The sequence below is a fragment of the Enoplosus armatus genome, chromosome 2 (assembly GCF_043641665.1).
Source record: "Enoplosus armatus isolate fEnoArm2 chromosome 2, fEnoArm2.hap1, whole genome shotgun sequence".
Classification (NCBI taxonomy): domain Eukaryota; kingdom Metazoa; phylum Chordata; class Actinopteri; order Centrarchiformes; family Enoplosidae; genus Enoplosus; species Enoplosus armatus.
This window is the reverse complement of record NC_092181.1, coordinates 3,818,730-3,837,516: the sequence shown is the minus strand read 5'-3', so window position 1 is coordinate 3,837,516 and position 18,787 is coordinate 3,818,730. Positions and strand designations below refer to the sequence as shown.

At 43.3% G+C, this 18,787-nt stretch overlaps 3 protein-coding genes across 5 annotated transcripts in view; 2 read left to right on the top strand and 1 right to left on the bottom strand.

Annotated features, from left to right (window-relative positions):
- Positions 1-1,460: 1,460 nt before the first annotated feature.
- Positions 1,461-4,911, top strand: LOC139301102 (pannexin-1-like). Its single transcript, XM_070924399.1, has 5 exons — positions 1,461-1,641; positions 3,300-3,421; positions 3,631-3,830; positions 4,167-4,674; positions 4,762-4,911. The coding sequence occupies exons 1-5, from the start codon at positions 1,461-1,463 to the stop codon at positions 4,909-4,911; spliced, it is 1,161 nt and encodes a 386-aa protein (XP_070780500.1).
- Positions 4,912-6,502: 1,591 nt separating this feature from the next.
- Positions 6,503-11,748, top strand: LOC139296510 (nuclear distribution protein nudE homolog 1-like). The gene is made up of 9 exons (XM_070918927.1): positions 6,503-6,601; positions 6,993-7,116; positions 7,262-7,415; positions 7,865-8,013; positions 8,183-8,319; positions 9,823-9,999; positions 10,095-10,180; positions 10,315-10,469; positions 11,105-11,748. The coding sequence occupies exons 2-9, from the start codon at positions 7,031-7,033 to the stop codon at positions 11,196-11,198; spliced, it is 1,038 nt and encodes a 345-aa protein (XP_070775028.1). The 5' UTR covers positions 6,503-6,601; positions 6,993-7,030; the 3' UTR covers positions 11,199-11,748.
- A 1,432-nt stretch (positions 11,749-13,180) lies between these two features.
- The window catches only part of myh11a (myosin, heavy chain 11a, smooth muscle), a 28,310-nt gene continuing 22,703 nt past the window's right edge, over positions 13,181-18,787 (bottom strand). For 2 of the 3 annotated variants that reach the window (XM_070916558.1, XM_070916563.1), the window contains 13 exons: positions 18,659-18,763; positions 18,354-18,506; positions 17,886-18,134; positions 17,516-17,728; positions 17,124-17,336; positions 16,846-17,007; positions 16,480-16,608; positions 16,306-16,394; positions 16,085-16,208; positions 15,785-15,993; positions 15,426-15,534; positions 15,126-15,298; positions 13,181-14,241 (listed from right to left, as the gene is read on the bottom strand). In XM_070916558.1, the coding sequence (XP_070772659.1) occupies positions 14,112-14,241; positions 15,126-15,298; positions 15,426-15,534; positions 15,785-15,993; positions 16,085-16,208; positions 16,306-16,394; positions 16,480-16,608; positions 16,846-17,007; positions 17,124-17,336; positions 17,516-17,728; positions 17,886-18,134; positions 18,354-18,506; positions 18,659-18,763 (2,058 nt within the window). In that variant the 3' untranslated portion in view covers positions 13,181-14,111. Of the gene's footprint in view, positions 14,242-15,121; positions 15,299-15,425; positions 15,535-15,784; positions 15,994-16,084; positions 16,209-16,305; positions 16,395-16,479; positions 16,609-16,845; positions 17,008-17,123; positions 17,337-17,515; positions 17,729-17,885; positions 18,135-18,353; positions 18,507-18,658; positions 18,764-18,787 lie in introns of those variants that run through there. The other variant, XM_070916571.1, reaches the window with a different exon arrangement.

Here is an 18,787-nt window from a genome sequence, read left to right as displayed (position 1 = left end):
AAATTACAATAATCATCAATAGAACAAGTGGAGACTAAGTACATTTACTCAAGTTACCCACTGTACTTAAGTACAGTTTTGAGTATTTCCATTTAATGCTACACTTTTGAGCTACTTCTACTGTATTTCAGAGGGAAACATTGCACTTTTTACTCCACCACATTTATTTGACAGCTATCGTTTCAAGTATCTTTTACAGATTAAGATTTTTTTATACAAAACATATAAATAAACAATTTCAAATCTTATTTGTTATAGATTAAACCATCCAATAGTATATAAAGTAGTAACAATTCGCTCCATCATGACTAACTACAACATTGAAATGCTGGATATTTGTTAATGCATCATCGATAATAATCCAGTAATATTATAGGGAAGCGCGAGCCATTCTGCAGTAAAATTACTCATTATGCTGAATGTATGTACTCACTTGTGAGTGATGTGTATTATTTGATATCATAAAAAATAGTCTTTTCATAAAATGATATGCAGTACAAAGTTGCCACGTATGAAATGTTCCAGGTAAACAACTAGCAGATGTTGGGGCCCATAAAGATAAGATTTATTGTTGTTTAGGCGTGGTCTTCCTTGGTATGTGAAAGGTCATTCTGAGAGGTCTCTTTTCCTGACCCCTGGATGGGGAACGGAAGTTTACATACTCGTGTGTTATAGTAGGACCCCATGTATGTCTAAAGGTATAAAAGACGAGCTTGAACAGTGTTCGAGGCAGCAGTACTGATTTGGCTACGGGTGCTGTACAGGTCAAGATGCGCATACCTGTTGATCCTGATCTTTGATGCAAATAAACAATATTATGTAAAAAGTCAGTATCAGCGGAGTTTCCTTCCATCATCGGATCATCGCCTACATCTGGGGAATGAAGAAGAAATTAACAACACGAGTACTTTTACATTACTTTTACTGGCTGAATACTTCTTCCACCACTGAATAAAATTACTATATTAAAACATTTCCCTTAAAAGCCAATAAGGAGATATATGAGACAAAACGAACTATAGCAAATTCAATTACTAATTTCATCAGAGAAAAGTCACTCATTACCGTAATGACTTACTGGCTATCATATTATTGACTATTAATCAACAGTGTCCCACCATGAGGATCTATCCGGCAAATGTTGCCTGGTAGGTGCACTTAAAGGCACAGTGGCGCCCTCTAGCGGCCCGCAGCCGGTCCGCCCCCCCCCCCCCCCCCCCCCGTTGGGGAACAGACAGTAACGGGACAGCAGGTTGAACCATCACTACCAGTAGTGAACGGAGATGGGTAAACAATAACGGCTCAGTGTTTTAGAAATTATTCACATATCAACACTGCGGGATATATATATATATATATTTGATCAATTTAAACCTATGACGCAGTTCGCTTTTGGCTAATTGAAAAGAGACGGACTCTTCCATCAATTAGACAACACCGGCTCATTGTTCCCGTCCGTCATGGCGATTGCCCACGTAGCCACCGAGTACGTTTTTTCCGACTTTTTGTTGAAGGACCCCACGGAGGCGAAGTACAAAGGGGTGCGTCTGGAGCTGGCGGTGGACAAAATAGTGACGTTTCTCGCGGTGGGGCTGCCTTTGTTTCTCATCTCGCTCGCCTTTGCTCAAGAGGTGTCAGTGGGTGAGTTGCTGAATTTGCGCCTTCATCATCTGAGGTCATTATAACCCTTTGGACCCTTTCATCATGTAGAATAACAATGCATAGGCCAGTCGAAGGAGATTCTATCGGGGCTTCTTTGTCTCCCTCCCTGTTGTAGCACATTATTTCAATTAACAACACTTACATGTAGTGGTGGGTGAAGCAATGTGATATGTATTGCATTCAGTCAATGGCCAGAAAGAAAGAGGTGTGAATACTGGAGAAGGTGTGGTTTCAGCCTCCACCCCAGACAGTGAGGCAGGCATACACTGCTGCTGCGCACATGGGCATGGACACCTTCACACACTGACAGACACCTGTACATGCAGGCCTACTGTAAACAAGACTTTAAAGATAAGCTGGTGCAATCTGGACTTGGTTACTGTAAAGAACAGGAGAATAGCTCATCTGCCCGGTTATCCTCATGACTCCCCTTAAGTGTAAAAAACAGATATCTCCAGCTCCATCAGCAGTGTAACAAATCTATCTAATCTTCTTAGGTCATAATGCCCACAGTCTGTTGTTGCTATCATTATCTGCTCGTACTGCTGGACACCCCAGATACTCAGACAGGATGGATCCATAACGCTGCAAGCCTTGAGAGAACTTTTATTGTGCTGCTATGACTGAAAGACAAAATGCCACATTGATTTCTCCTTATCAAATCTGTAGCAATCACAAAGGAGGAGATACAGAGAGAGAGTATTAGATGTAGATGGGCCTTTCCCACAGCAGACATCATGTCGTGGTAGGAAAAGTGCAGGTGTTACTAATAACAACATCCCCGTGACAGTGAGCCATGAAACCAAAGCACCTGTGCTTTTCCTACTGTCACACGTCAACACGTCTGCTGTGGAAGGCCTGTTGTACTAAAGGGGGATGCTGCTCAGTATACTATATGTAAATAACTCTATTCATATCTCCATTTCATATAAAACTATGCAGGTTGAGCAAACTATGGTGGCTAAACTAAAGTGTGGCAACACTAAAATAACCCAGCGCACTCTGAAAGGGAATGTCTGTAACCAAGCTGCATTCTTTAAATGATAGCATTGTTCATTTTTTAGATTAATGCTATGGTATCTTACCTAATAACAAGTGCCTGAACATGTATGTTGCATATGTGATGTGATTCTAACTTTAGTCAAACAATTGAGCATTCTGTGTTCGACATTTTCACGTTTGCATGCAAAACAGGTAACAGTTAGGGGGCAGTTGACAGAATTAGCTGGCCTAGCCCACCGCTTCATGCTCCAGCCTCAAACAGAAGTTGACTTACTTTATAAAACTGGTACTACCGTGACTGATACTATAATTGATTGACAGATTATATGTCATAGATGGAAAAGACAGGAAGCGAGAACTCTGTGGGGAGCTCAGTTTGTTTGAAGCATCGGTCCATAATATTTGTGCTGCCAAATATGTCTGTTGACTATGTGGGTCATTTGTGAATTGTACATGTCTGATTGAACTTCCCATTGTACACCCACCATAATAGGGGCACGTCACAAAGTATGCTGAAAACAACCCACCAACTAATCAGGCCATGAGTGCAGAGGAGGGAGGGCTGACAGTTGCTGTGGTGTTTGTTTCTCTTTGCTGAATCAGCTCTCGACTAATTCTTCACTTTCCTCATCCAGGCACCCAGATCAGCTGCTTTGCTCCCACTAACTTCACGTGGAGACAGGCCGCGTATGTGGACTCGTTTTGTTGGGCAGCAGTACAGCAACAAGCTGAGAGTTCGCCACTATGGCTACACAAGGTACATCAGTGCTGACAGTGTGATTGTGTGGGTAGCCCCTTGACCAACGAGACAGGCTTGAAGCTGACCACACATTTCTCATACAGTTTAAAAAAAGCTAAATGATTACTTTCTTAGGCTAAAGTTGTACTAATAAAGTCCAGAAATCAAAGTTGGATTTTTGTCTTTTCTTTCTAATGCAGCCTTTTTCTGTTCCGTTTTCTGTTCAGTTCTTCCCATACATCCTGCTCTTACTGGCCATCCTCTTGTATATCCCGGCCCTGTTCTGGCGTTTCACTGCCGCTCCGCACCTCTCCTCTGACCTCAACTTCATCATGGAGGAGCTGGACCGCTTTTACAATCGAGCCATCAGATTGGCCAAGAATCTGGCATCCTTGGATAGCAAAGCTGCACCTGAAGACACCCAGAGGTAAACTTCTGTTAAACCTGCCACCAGATCGACTCACTCATTTACTCTTTTTTTGTTTTTAGCAGGAGATGTGACTGTGTGACAATAACGTATACTTGTTTTAAAAAGATTGGCTTTAATGTAAAGCCTTTTTCATGTTTCCTGAGTGTGTTGTTGCCATATTGAAAATGTTGGTCCACAGGTCAGAGAGGGAATAATACATGACAGACCGCATGTATAAAAAAGTAGAATGAGCCATCCTTTGATGGGGAAAAAAAACAGCTTTGTACTAATACCTTTGCATTTTCTAAACACAGAGGTCTTTTCACCTCATAAATAAATGCCCATGTTTTTCAGCAGCAGTGCCCTGGACCTGACAGAGGGTTGCTTCAAATACCCTTTAGTGGAGCAGTATCTGAAGACCAAACGCTTCTCTCGCTGCCTCGTGGTCAAGTACCTTGCATGCCGAGGCCTGACTCTGCTGATCCTCCTGCTGGCCTGCCTCTACCTTGGCTACTACATCGGCCTGGCCTCTCTCACTGACGAGTTTCCCTGTGACCTGCGCACAGGGGTGTTGAAGAACGACAGCATGGTGCCATCTGCTGTCCAGTGTAAGCTCGTGGCCGTGGGCGTCTTCAGGCTGCTCAGCTACATCAACTTGGCGGTGTATGTGCTTCTTGCTCCGTTGGTGGTGTACGCTGCTCTCGGGCCGGCTCGCCAGAGCTCCGGCTTCCTCCGGCCTTATGAGATGCTGCCGGGCTTTGGGGCTTTGGGTGTGGTCACGCCCTTCTACAACGACCTCAGCATCTATCTGTTGTTCCTGCAGGAGAACCTGAGCGAACTAAAATCATTTAAGTGCCTGCAGGTGGGTCCCAGCACAGATACTGTGGTTAAAATATGTCACCTGCGTTTGCTGTTGCTTTGAAAAAGACGTAACATGTCTTATTTACAGGTGCTTGAGTTGTTGCAAGAGGCTAATGATGAGGGGTTTGACACCATGTGCCTACTGCAAACTCTGGGTCAGGTGAAGACAGATGTGTTAGACAGTAAGAAGACATGCTCACGCAAGAACAACAAAGAAACAAGTAAAGCCGAAGAATGATCCCTCTGAGGTAAGGAAGAACATTTAGTCTTCTGATGGAGGCTGTGTAACGTTTGTGAAATGAACTGACTGTGTGGTGGACTTAACCTTGGATGTGTTTTATTTTCCTTCAGATCTCTCTGCTTTGTCACTGAATGATTGACCTGATGAGGATAAGCCCGGTTGTGGTGGAAAAGAAGAACTGTGTGAAAACCATTGTGCACTTACCTTTATCTGAATTTCTGGTGGTGTATTTCATATCAGAGGTTTATACTCATTCACACAGTCTGTAGTTTGGCCAACAGACATTTTACTACAAGGACAAGTGGCGATCTGCTGCGCACTCCTGACCTTTTCTCAGGATCTTAAATGCCTTCCAGTCACAATTCATAATATAAGCCATGTTCCTTGGGCTGAAATCTGTATGTTAATTTTCCAGGTGCCAGAGCCGACTTCCTGCCCTTTGCGTTAGAGTGAGAGACGTTTCTGAACACAGGTTTTAGATGTATTTATAGTTGAGGCGGAGAAATGAGAAGGTGTAGTGACCTGTGAAAGTGTGTCCATCCAAAGTAAGCATAAAATTAATATGAATTGCAAGGTCTTATAAGAACCACTGGACTAGCCTTGTCTGGACTGTAAAGCATGTGATTACTTGTACATGAATGTGCTGTTAACAACAGGTGGTATATTGTATATGTATGTTGAAAGTATAACAAGACCCTGGGTTGTCTAAACTCATGGACTGATGGCATCTCTGCATTTTACATGAAAGATAAATGAATTCTTTGGGGGAATACAATGTCAATATCAATTATTGTCAGAGGTACAGCCTTTCAGGCTTACATGGGCTCTTATACAATTAAAGATTGTTTTTCTCAATGATTTCATTACGGGGTCTTTCATTTCATTACCAACCTTTAGACATTAGAATATAATAAATAATATGATATAATGCTAACTATTTATGTATGATAGTCTTAAGTACCACATAGTAACAGTATAGTAGATGTTTTCCCTTCATAAACCTTTCATGGGGATGATGAGATGAAAATGGAGGAGCATTCCATTTCACTTGCTTTGTCAAACTGTTGACAAGTTGTGACCAGACAACTAGAAACATTTGTACAATACAATATAATGCAAATGACTGTCCCAAATAAATATGATACATAAAAAGTTAACTTCTACTTTAGTTGTTTGTGTATTGATCTATGGTGCTTTACTTAGTGGGAATGTTGTATTGGATTGCATTGTAAGTGTCTCTAATATGAAATATTAGAAACACCTTACAAAAAATGATAATAGAATTCTAAAACACAACTATACTTTTAACTTCCACAATCTTGCATGAAAACAGACATCTCTTCTTTGTTGTTATTGCACCATCGCAAGGCAACAGGGGGCGACAGGAGCAGATGGACTTCAGAGCTCAGTGTCTTGGTAGTGTTGGGGGCTCCGCCTTCCGCGGCTACAAATTCGTTGAACAATATGATTGGATAATATTTTCACAACGTCATCGCTATTGTCCAATGGCGTCCGAGAACCCAAACTTCGTTTGTATTTGGTTGGTGAGTCGAGCACCGTCCTAACGTAACGAGAGATTAGTTTGTGCAATCACAATACGTTTGTTGCACAAATTCAGGAAATTTAGCCTTTCCTCGAAGTACATTCCCTTAGCTATAGCATGTTTTAATCGTCCCCTTATATGCAGGTGAGTCTGCCTAGTATCTGTTTTTCACTGTGTTGGGATAATATTCTGGTTAAGTCGCCGCTGAGCTAGCTGTATTAGCTCAGCTGAAAAGCTTAGCCATGGTATATGCAACACCGCTGCTGAGTTAGCTTTAAAGTAGCTAACGCGTACTTTTTCTTTCTTGATAGAAATAATTTCAAAAACATATTTCTGTAGTCTTTTACTTTTCCCAGCCTCAGTATGCCGTGACAAAATGCATAGCGCCTTAGACTAACGTTAACGCTAGCTAACCTAGTTAACTTAGCATTAGCTAACCGTAACAGTTGTGTGGTTTGAATGGTAAGGGTGTCTGTGCTCTTATGGCAGATCAGGGCAGTGTTAAAAGCTATACTACGTTTTACTTTACTTTTAGGTCTCCCATCCCCGCCATCCTGACACAAAGCAACAGACATGGTAGAGCCAACAACACGAAAGTTTGCATCTCTAGAAGAGGAGCTGGGCTTCTGGAAGGAGCAGGCACAGAGACATCAGCAAAGGTAACATTAGGCAAACACTACTCCTTAGACACTCTTTAATGGGTAACTTAACGTCAAATAACTAATCTTACATTATAACTGTACACATATTGTACAACATGGTGAGTGAGTTGTTTTTTGGTGGTGAACATTGTTTTATCATCAGGGCTGATGAGGCTCAGGAGGAGTTGCAGGAGTTTCAGCAGATGAGTCGAGACTATGAAGCAGAACTGGAAACCGAGCTGAAGCAGTGTGAGGGCAGAAACAAAGAGCTGCTTATAGACAACAACCGACTGCGCATGGAACTGGAAAGCATAAAGGTAGAGCACCTTGATTCTAAACAGGCCTTGGTCCTAACAGAGCTGTGATGTTACTGTTCCTTCTCTCAGACAGAGAAATGGACACGCCCGCACACACAGACGGCCTTTAGCCAACCAAAATTCAGCATGTCATTGCTGCTGCCAGTAGGAAGATTGCTGCCTAGCTGGAAGGCAGCTGACTGCTATTTTTGTTCAGCGGTCCATGGGGAAGAGAACATTAATGGAAGAAGTGAATGCAGAATTGTGCTAAAAAACCCAAATTGCTCAAAGGTTGTTGGGGACAAGGTGGACAAAGAACATTCAAAGGGATTTTTTTCTCAACTAATGTCTATGAAATACACAGTTCCTCCTCTAAAACATGCTGGCAGCTGCATCGATGAATCTGCCGTGACACTGCAAAGCTGGCATTGCCAATGTCAATTAATTTGATGTCTGTGTGCTGTTTGCAGGAGAAATTTGAGGCTCAGCATTCCGATGCTTTTAGGCACATCTCAACCCTGGAGGAAGATCTGGCAGAAACCAAAGCAATGAGAGATCACCTGCAGAAATACATCAGAGAGCTAGAGCAGTCCAATGATGACCTGGAGAGGACCAAAAGGTCAGTGTCTAAGAGGTCTTGTGTTTTTGTCTCACCCATGGGCTTCATCATCAAATGTCAAACAAACTGGCTATTTCTGACTTTAGTACACATACACACACAAAGCCAACATGCACATTAAGTCCAGTATTGTTCATTTTTATTGGCCCATCCTCTCTGCATGTCCCAGGGCTACCATCATGTCTCTGGAGGACTTTGAGCAGCGGATGAACCATGTCATCGAGAGAAATGCCTTTCTTGAGAGTGAGTTGGATGAGAAAGAGAACCTGCTGGAGTCTGTTCAGAGACTCAAGGATGAAGCCAGAGGTAAACACACAAACCTGCACTCGCTGTAGCTTCTCAAGTTTACAGGAACTGCTGATTTCTCTACAAACTGACACTTATGTTTAAGTCAGCGAATTTTGATAGCTGGTTTAGTTCTCCAAATTTTGGGTGTATTTATGCCCACTCTCTTCTTCCTGTTTACCCTGCATCTGATCGAATGATTAGTTGTATTCTAATATATAGTTGTACTGCCGAAGTTCATTAGAAAAAGATACTTAAGGGCTGTACCTAAGGTTTTTCATGTTTGAGCTCATTTAATACTGATCAAATATACTTGACAGTTTTGAATTGTGTCTTTCCCTCCTTCTAGACAGCCCAGTGGTATGAAAATGAACTTGCATAAACTTGAAACTGGCTAAAGAGTGGTAATCCATCAAAGTTAATATCATATCTGATTTTATTGTTAATGTTAGGGCTGTGACTCACCGAGCCAGCAGTCGTTCATCAGGCACCGTTGGGCATTTGTAGATCAGCCAGGGCTGGCCATCGCCTCTTAGCTAGTTTTTGCTGTGCATCTGCTGCTCTTGGCCCTAGTTAACTGTCATCAGTCGCCGCTTGGTTGGTTGAGCAGGTTGAATTGGTGGCAGAGGCAGTCAGCAACGAGAGCTTACTGTCTTATTTTTTTGCCTTATTTTGTCTTTTACTCTGTTCTTCCACAAGCAAAGGACAAGTTGACAGGCTGACAATGCCAGGTCAAAGAAAAGGAAAGCAAATCTATACATTGCTAGTGGCAAATGTTATTGGACATTCTCAGTTTGTGTTTTTAGCATTTGATGAGAATCTGATTCACACTAGTGAGTGGGAAAATTGTTGGTTTGTCTTTCCTTGACATTTTTTGGATTAGAACTATAGACTACAAACTAGAGATTTTCTCTCCTGCAAGTGCAGAATATACATGTTGGCAGCCAGCTGGCTGTTGGCTGTACACTTTGTGTTGTGCTCAGTAACAGTTAACAGTTAGTTTGGGTTCTCGGACGCCATTGGACAATAGCGATGACGTTGTGAAAATATTATCCAATCATATTGTTCAACGAACTTGTAGCCGCGGAAGGCGGAGCCCCCAACACTACCAAGACACTGAGCTCTGAAGTCCATCTGCTCCTGTCGCCCCCTGTTGCCTTGCGATGGTGCAATAACAACAAAGAAGAGATGTCTGTTTTCATGCAAGATTGTGGAAGTTAACAGTATTTATATCTTTGATCTTGATCTTTGTGTGTGCTAGGTCTTTGACGTTGGCTTGGTGTTACAGGACACTTGCATTATTGTTTAGTGGAAATGCAGTTTTCAGTTCAGATCATGTATGCACCTGATTTCCACAAAGCTGACATGACTTCATGGATGACCTATTTGAAGTAGTTTCAAGTCTCTGCAATTTCTTGTCTACTTCTTTACTATATGGAACGTAATAGAAACCGACATTGTTGTCCTTTTTAAAAATGTAGCAATCTCTGTTATTTACAAATCTGTGTGTCCTGTTTGTGTCAGACCTTCGCCAGGAGCTGGCTGTACGTCAGAAGGAAAGACGGCCGTCCAGCAGCCTGGGCAAAGACACAGATCGATCGGATCTGCCATGCCCCTCAGCTGGAAACCCGTCCATCCCTGTCACACCCTCCAAACCCATCAGCTCATTTGCCACGCCCCCCGCTTCCAGTATCCGACGCGGTAAATAGAAAAACTTTGACTACAGGAATAAATACAGTGATGGTGAATATATTAACACACTATGTGTTTACCTGCTCATATCTGTTTTGTTTTAGGTGATGGTCTAACGGGGACTCCCCTCACTACGTCTGCCAGAATATCTGCACTCAACATTGTAGGGGAGCTGCTGCGAAAAGTTGGAGTAAGAGATTTAAAAATGATACCACTATAGTACCCAGTGAATACATGCTTTACGGAACTGTGTTATCACTAAATAGAATCACTACAAGTTTGGGTTTTCCATGTATCTGACTGTTATATTGATATCCCTGCCAGAATCTGGAGTCAAAGTTGGCCTCCTGTCGAGACTTTGTGTACGACACGTCGGTCAGCAGACCAGCACTTCCTGCTGGCCCGGGTAGTCCTTCTCGTTTAGACGGAGGCCCTGAGGTCCAAGCTACCAGCATGAGCCCTCCTCCTCAGTACGACAGGTGAGGAAAACAACAGCAGCACAGTCTTAAGTGTTACATAGAGGTCAGTTAAACATGGTAAAAGCTTATTTAATTTTTTCACAAGTTCTGATCTTCATGTAGGTTCAGTCATGTAGATGCTAACTTTTTTTTAATGTTACAACCCACTGTGCTTCCTTTCTCCACATGTGAACTTACAGTGTTCTTTTACAGTGACATTTTTTGGTTGTTTTCAACCTGGTTCTGTACTTGTTTTGCTGGAGTCCACATTTCCTTTCCTTTACAACAGAGGCGGAAACTTGTGAAAATACATGAACTTGGACATAGTTATGAAAATAAGAACCAGGAATAAGAAAAAGAAATTCAGGGAATGTTTCTTTGATATGTAAAGTAAGGCATGCAGTACAATACAGTAACGTGCTGTTTGTACAAAATTGAATTATTCACTCCTTGAGCATCTGCATTCTGCAACATATGCTGTACTGCTGTTAATTCCACCATGTGAACTCACCTGACCTTTGTCCTCATTTTTATACAGAGCTTTGTTTTAATCATCATTTTACTGTTATGTCTGTAAAGCCAACAAACATTGGGAATAAGAAGTATTCTGACTTTTTGTCTGCTTATAAATGCATGTGCTACATCTTGTCTTGCAGTTTGGTGAAGCGGTTAGAGTTTGGACCAGCTCCTCCGAGAGGAGTCTCCCAGGGCGCCCAGTCTCCACAGGGAGGGGTCAAGATTCTGCTATGAGAGAAAAAGAAGGCAACGCACCTTCAGTAACCTGACGCCGAACCTCCTGTCCCCTCTCCCTCTTTAATAAACTGCAGCAATGGGACTTTGAACTGAGCTGTCTTCCCTTGTCGCCACGTGCCCTGCTGAACTATTTGAAACAAGAAAGCCACTCTCCTCGCTCCATGCCCCACATAATCAGCGCATGGACGTCTGCTGCCTCAGGCTAGTAGCACACCATATCTGTCACAGGAAGCAGCACTACAGCTTGTGTAAAGTCGAGGAACAAAGAGCCTACTCCTCACACTATGTCTTCTGCTGTATTTTTGACTCTGTGGTGGTTAGCATGTCAAAAACTCCTCGTGTCTACTGATTTGCTTTCTGTGGTGGATCAAGCACAACAGGGCTGTTGAAACATTACTGTTCCCAGAAAACACATTATGGGGGTTGGGGAGGGTTTGCTGCACTTGCCCATTTATTACGTAGGGACCCAAATGCGCCAGTTATATTAATAACAGCCACTGGATGTGACCCTGACATAGGGACCAAGTACTTGGAGTGTCATTTCTAAAAAGGTGCGATGGTACAAATATCGCTTACGACCAAGTCCAAACCAAAGCTTTGAAGGTAACAGGTTAGGTTGTTTTTTTCTCTTTGAATCTGATATGAAAAACATGGTAAAAATGAATAACTTCTATAACAAGTCTGTTTTTGTTCTTCATTTGAATTGTGGGCTCGAACAATGTAGCACTGAACAACACTGGCATGAACTGTTGTGGAGGAGCTAGATATTGTCGGTTAAAAAATTTTTTTCCAAGCTGAGCCACCCAACATTTTTGTCCAGAAGAGACTCAATACTTTCCACTGCTACAAAAGCTTCAAGTCGAGAATGAATTAGTCGCTGCCAGGAACTGGTGTTTAGTATTTTAACCATCGCTGCCTTCATCAATCTTATTACCTCTTCAGTTTGCAGACTTTGCTTTGCTGGCCAGTTCAAATAAGTGGCATGGGTTCTTTATTCCTCATGCTGCCAGGCTAGTAGAAATGTGATATCACTTTTTTTTCCAGTCTAGTTTAATCTCGCATGGTATTCGGTTTCTATCACCTCCTTCCTGCCATTGGACAGACTTGTTTTAGCAGACTAATTATTCTCTGGTATGCGAGGCTTATGAATGTGAAGTTTAGGAATATGTTTTCTTCCTCAGAGATGAGATGTTAATTTGTCATGCGGCTGATTTTATGATCTAGTGCTACCAATAACTTTTATACTGATTTTAGTTGACTGTAGAAGTTAGACTGGCACATGTTCACTGCTGAATGTATAGTAATAATTCCCTAATAGGTGTGAGACCTGTCCAAGGGTTATATGGTGGCCGAATATGAAAAAAGCAATAATAGAGTTGAACAGATCAAAGATAAGCACATTTCATAGTATATTTGTGTAGTTATATAGAGCCTATATTGAATTCCCCTTTCCTGCCTTTTAGTAAAAGATATTGTGAGTGGGGAAATAGAGTGATTAACAGTCTTCATGTCTTTTTTTCCCCCTGAAATGTTTCTGGTTAATCTTGAGTTGTCACTACTGCCATCCAGCAGCTCATTAAGCAAATACATATCTAAATATCACGTTTATTCAGTGGCCGTCACTCTATACTGCAGTGTAGCCTGTGTGTAGGATTCAACTTGTGGTTAATACGTCTGAGAACTGGATGTCCTGCTCTCTTTGCTGTGTAACCTTCCTTGAACTAACACAAACTAACTTTTAATTGTAATCCACGACCACTGTGTACTGGGTGTTTGTTTGTGTGCAGCACCTTCTGCAACTGCTTCTGTATTTGGACTTTAAACTGTATGTGCCTGAGGTACTATACCCAACTTTTATCCTGTTGGTTTCCAGTTGTTTTTCTATTGAACAGATGAGGAAAAAGGTCCTGTTGTGATGATCCAGTTTGATCTCTGAAGTTACTGACCAAGACAGAAACATTAAAAGGAGAAAATGAATGTGTTTTTTTTTTAAGGTCTTTATTTCTTGTGCAGGTGGTTCAACAATTAATAGATACGATTGGTGTCATGTAAACATCGGTTGATTACATATAGCATGATCAAATGAGAATGAGCTGGTTTCAGGTGATCAGGGGCTTTTTGAACATGTACAGTAAATCTGGACAAAAGGGGGGAAGAATAGAGTGCTGCCAAGTGCCCAATACTGAAATCTGGCTCGTGGTTTTATAGTTACCCGAAACCTTATCTGACCTAAAACATTCTGACATTACTGGGCTTGAGTAAAAGTAATCTAAACATATCTGGACACAAGAAAGGTGCAAATAATATAAAACGGTGACTTTAGAAAATGTTTAACAGCTAAATACTTGTTCGTTGGGGTTCAAACAGCAGCACTGACTGGATGCAGACTGAGCGTAGACAAATCCAATCTGTTCAACCACTTCAGTGCTGCTCTGAAACACTTAACAGCAGTCACAGGCAACAGGACGACAGTCGCTGATAATAGTTACAGATCCACAGATTTACAGGATGTCTCTGCTTTGAATTCTAAGGTGACTTATTGTGGAGACCCGAGGCTTTGCTGGCAGGTCAGCGTGGTAATTAGAGGCACCTATTTTTGTGTCATTCAGTGCAGTACAAAACAGTGTAACTTAAAAAAATAAAATAAAAGGAACAGCAAATCACACATCAGCAGAGCCACTAAAACAACTCCCCTAGTTGATATCAAGTCCTTCTGATTATTGTGTGTCAAGAAAAGGTGCTCTGGAACAAGAAGATAGTACAGATCAGTACACTGTTGGGAATGGGAGAAAATATATATTTGAAGTGATATGGAAGAACTAGATAGCATAACAGGCTTTGAAATTATTCTGTTTAAGTGGTGGAGCTTTCCCTGGTAGGTAATTCTGATATCGGATTATTTGCCGTCCCTTACTCCGCGGACTTGGTTCCATTGAAGTCGCTTTGGGAGTCGGCCTCCTCCTCTGAGGCATCCTCCACCACCCTTCGGCCTCCGCCCATACGCCGAGCTGTGCTGCCAAAGGAGGGCTCATTTCCACGCCTGAAGTGCCACAGAGATAGAACGGACAGAGACACAAACACAAAGACACATCCCCGCAGTGAGAGGAGTGGTCATGTGACCGTTTCCGGGCTGGTTCAGGTGCGTTTGAAAACCACTCGGGTGTTGATGAAACACAGAATGTACAGGTTGTGCTTTGGTTACAGGATAAGCACGCTGGTTATCTTTGTAACTCATTTGACTCCTGGCTCAGGAAAAATGAGTTTGGTTTATGGCAATTAAACCAAGCACTGAGAAAAATATGGCCACCAGTTAGAAATCGGTGCAATGGAAAGGTCACTTGCTTCCTAATATTTTTGTTTTTTTCAAAGCAAATCGTGGTGGCTGACGAGCCATATTTCTCTCAGTTAGGCCCAATGAAAGAAATGACAGCATTAAAAGTGCGCATGGGGGAATGAAAAGTTATGGTAAGTTAATAAGAAATGGTGATGGGGTAACTTTTAGGCGCAGAGGTACCTGCTGTGTTACTCCTTGGGTTCAGGGTTGCCTCTGAAATAGAGATGGACACGATTGTTGTGCTTGTGCTCAGTAAGGCCACCGAACTAAAGCTTTCTGAAACTGAAATAATCATCTGAAGATGACTGTAGTGACAATGAGCTCTTTCGCACTAAAATGTAGCTGAGAACAGTTTGAGCTGATTTATTTTGTGTGAAAAGATGTACAATATGTGTAATATGCTTGTTTTACTCATACACAGACATCTGCCTGTTTACCACTCTGTTACTTTTCTTACTGCAGTATCTGTTTCCTGTCGCGGCGTCACAGAAATAAAAATGTGATTGAGACAAGAGAAACAAACAATAACCAAGAACCTAGCCAAGAAGACAGACATACAGGTGGACAGTCTCTTTGGCACTTTGTCCTACCTGAGTTTGCTCTTCAGAGAGTTGACCTCGCGGCTCAAGGCGTCGTTGGCCTCGGTGGCTTCATCCAGCTCCCGCTGCAGCTTCCTGCGGGCGGCTGTAGCGCGCTGAGACTCCTCCTCCGACTCCTCCAGCTGCCGCTTCAGCTGCTTCATGCGGGTGTTCGACTTTTCCGCCTGGCGAGCGAACAGAGGAAATATCCAAACTGAGTGCTCTTTTAATAGGCCATCCCAAAGTAAGTGGACTCCAAACATCCATGCTCTCACAAATATGGACAAACATGGGTGCATTAAGTGATCGTACCTGGTCTTTGTACTGCTCTCCTTGTTTCCTTTCGTCTTCCACCTGCATTATCAGGTCCTTCAGCTTCTTGTCCTTCTGGCGCATACTCTTCGCAGATGTCTGCTTCTCCCTGAAGACGGACAGGGAGGAATAGAAAGTATAACTACAATGACAGAAAACATTCCCAGGTGAAAAATAGAAACCAGCACTATATGGACAGTTTGTTTAAAGTGACAACTAACAATAATATCATTACTGGAACATGCAGATTCATTCCATGAATATGTCCCTTCTGCCGGACATTTTATGTCGTGACTGTAATGACCATTTGAAAATAAATGTTATCAGACATAATCTTGGACTCTTTCTCTGCCCCCGACCTGTTCTCCTGCTCCAGCTGTTCCTCCAGCTGTGCCACTTTAGCCTCCAAGGCGGAGATGGAGGACTTGAACTTGGATTTGACCTGGTTCTCCATCTCCTGCAGCTTTGCCTTCAGCTCCTTGTTCTGGCGCTCCATCTGCTGCCGAGCGCTCTCGTTCTTCTGGGAGGTGCTGCGCTCAGTCTGCAGCTCGTTGTTCAGCTGATCCACCTGTGGAGGGAAGGCACAAAAACAGAGGGATGAGGCCTCTGCACTTTATGAGCCCCTCTCATGACTCAAGTAGCTGCTACTATCTGGCCACCTGCTGCGTGCTCTTCCTCAGCCTGTCGTTGAGGATCTCCATGTTGCTCTGCTCTTCCTCCAGCTCCTCCTCGAGCTGGGAGATCTTAGCTTCCAGACGACGTTTCTCATCTGCCAAGGCCGACCTGCACGCAAGGAGCACAGCGGACAACAACATGTAAGCATCGTTCGTCTTCGGCGTTCATTTCACAGACAAAGCAGCGGAGTGAAATCTCCACCCACTTTCCAGAGGAGTTGCTGGACAGCTCGTCAGACAGCTCATCTCTCTCGGCCTCTGCCTGCTTCCGTGCCCTCTCAGCCGCAGCCAGGTCCTAGAAACATGTCAGAGATGAATCCTTTATTCCAAGACTCTACTTTCAAATAAGTTGCTGCCCCGTTAGGAGTCAAACACGTTACCTCCTGCAGCTGCATGAGCTCAGCCTCCAGACCCTTGGCCTTCTTCTCGCTCTCCTTTGCGGTAGCCAACACCTCCTCTCTGGCAGCGCGGGCGTCTTCCAACTCCCTCTGGAAGTCCTTCATCTGGGCCTGATGGGACGAAGAGAAACAGAAATAGAGACAGCAATAGGGAGAGCGATGAGACAAAAGCATTTGAACACCTGTTTAGTTGGAAGATGGTACTATAAACGCTTTAATTACAAGCTTACAAGGAAATGCTAAAAGCAAACATGTGCATCTAAAATCAATAAAATCTGAAATTGCAGTGTTAAATAATTCTCCTGTGCTGAACCTGCTGCAGCATCTCGTCCATCCCTTCACTCTCACCTGGAGCTTGCGGAGCTGTTTGATGGCTTCATCTCGTCCCTTACTGGTTGTCTCGATCTGCCCCTCCAGATCTTTCATGTCCGTCTCCAGCTTCTTCTTGGCTGCAGCTGCCAGAGCCCTCTGCTTACGCTCATCCTCCAACTCCGTCTCCAACTCACGAACCTGCAGTCAAAATGCACCACTGCTTAGATTACTGATGCAGGCGGTGTGACAGTCTCTGATGGGGGATCAGATCACATGCTTTCATTTGCAGGAGGAGATATTTTACGTTGCTTTACCTGCTTGACAAGCTGTCTCTTCTTCTCTTCTCCCATCTCATCTCGTCCCAGGAGGTCCCTTTCGAACTGGGCCTTCAGGGCCTGCATGTTGACCTCCAGACGCAGCTTGGCGTCCTCAGCCGCCTGCAGCTCGTCCTCTAGCTCCTCCAGCTGGGTCTTCATCTCTTCCACCTGGGCCTCCAGGCCTCGCTTGGACTTCTCCAGCTCGTGAACCTGCCATCAGTGTATTGTCAAATTCACTTCTATATTTTGGTGTAAATAGCATAAAGAAAGGCAACCAGTCGAACCATGAACTTTCAGCCTTAAAAATCTACTGGTCAGTCCAGTCATAACAGTCTCATGTGTGACATGTTGGGTGATGTTTCAAATGAAACGATGTTCCCAGCACTCACATTTTTTCCCACATCGTCCTTGGAGCTGATCAGGTCCTCCATTTCCATCCTCAGGGCCTTGTTGGCTCTCTCCAGCTCCTCTCTGGATTCCTGGGCCTCGTCCAGAGCTCTCGCCAGGGACAGAGCCTTGGTCTCCTTCTCTCTGGCCTCGGCTTCAGCACGGTCTCTCTCATCTGCATATTTACTGGAGATGCTCTTCTCCTCGGCCAGCATCTGGAGACCAGAGAGGACAGAAAACCGTGGATAACGTTTTATGGTGTAATGCCAAAGTAATGTAATAGTAATTATAGTATTTTTAAGGTTTTACTCTGTAATTAATTAGTCTTTTTTTAAAAATGTTGTATATAGAGAGTTAATTATTCTGACTGACCTGGTCAAACTTCTTCTGCTTCTTCTCCAGGTTCGACACATTCTGTCTCTGGTTGTCCAGGTCCATCAGCGTGTCCTCAAGCTCTTGCTGCAGACGGTTTTTGGTCTTCTCCAACTTGTCATACGCAGAGGCCTTCTCCTCAAACTGGGTGTTTGCTGCCTCCAAATCTCTCTGCAGACGTTTCTTGCCTTCTTCCAGCAGCTCAATGTTTCCCGTCATTTCCTCTAGCTTCTTCTTCGAATCTGACAACTGTGGACAGAAGACTTTGTTAAGGCACTAATTATAAATCTTCCTTTTGAATTTTGTTCATCCTCCAATGTCCTCCTACTTTCATCTCACCTACAGTAAAACGTCACTGAAATCTCTCTCTGACATCTTACTGTTTGTTTTCATGACATTTTCTTTATGATTTCACCACCAACTTGTAGATTAACCTGTAAATTAGCGAACCCTAGTTTGAACTCTGACCTGGATGTTGAGGGTGGACACGTGTCTCTCCACGGTCCTCTTGGCCTCCATCTCCTCTTCAAGCTGCTCCTGCAGGCTGTTCTTGTCGTCTTCTGCTTGCCGCAGCTTTGTGGAGAACTGCAGTTTCTGACGTGTCTCCTCAGCCAGCAGCTCCTGTGGCAGCACACCAAGTCAAAGATCAATGCTGTAATTCTGACCTATTGTCAGCAGGCATTATGTAATCAAAGAAAAGGTTACATCTAGACTGTATTGGGGTTATAACATCAGTGTGTCAGCTCTAAAATTTCTGCTAAAAGTCCAGTTACCTGTGAGTCTTGGAGTTGGGAGGTAAGGCTGGAGACGTCTTTGCTCAGTTTGATGTTCTTGCCCTCTGCTTCATTCAGCAGGTTTGTCACACTCTCCAGTTCAACCTGTATGAAGACAGGCATGAGGTT

Coding starts and splice junctions, on each gene's coding strand:
- LOC139296510 (XM_070918927.1), top strand. CDS start 7,031: ATGGTAGAGCCAACAACACGAAAGTTTGCATCTCTAGAAGAGGAGCTG. Junction 7,416..7,864: donor TGGAACTGGAAAGCATAAAG/GTAGAGCACCTT, acceptor TGCTGTTTGCAG/GAGAAATTTGAGGCTCAGCA. Junction 8,320..9,822: donor ACTCAAGGATGAAGCCAGAG/GTAAACACACAA, acceptor TGTTTGTGTCAG/ACCTTCGCCAGGAGCTGGCT.
- LOC139301102 (XM_070924399.1), top strand. CDS start 1,461: ATGGCGATTGCCCACGTAGCCACCGAGTACGTTTTTTCCGACTTTTTG. Junction 1,642..3,299: donor TGCTCAAGAGGTGTCAGTGG/GTGAGTTGCTGA, acceptor TTCCTCATCCAG/GCACCCAGATCAGCTGCTTT. Junction 3,831..4,166: donor GCACCTGAAGACACCCAGAG/GTAAACTTCTGT, acceptor CATGTTTTTCAG/CAGCAGTGCCCTGGACCTGA.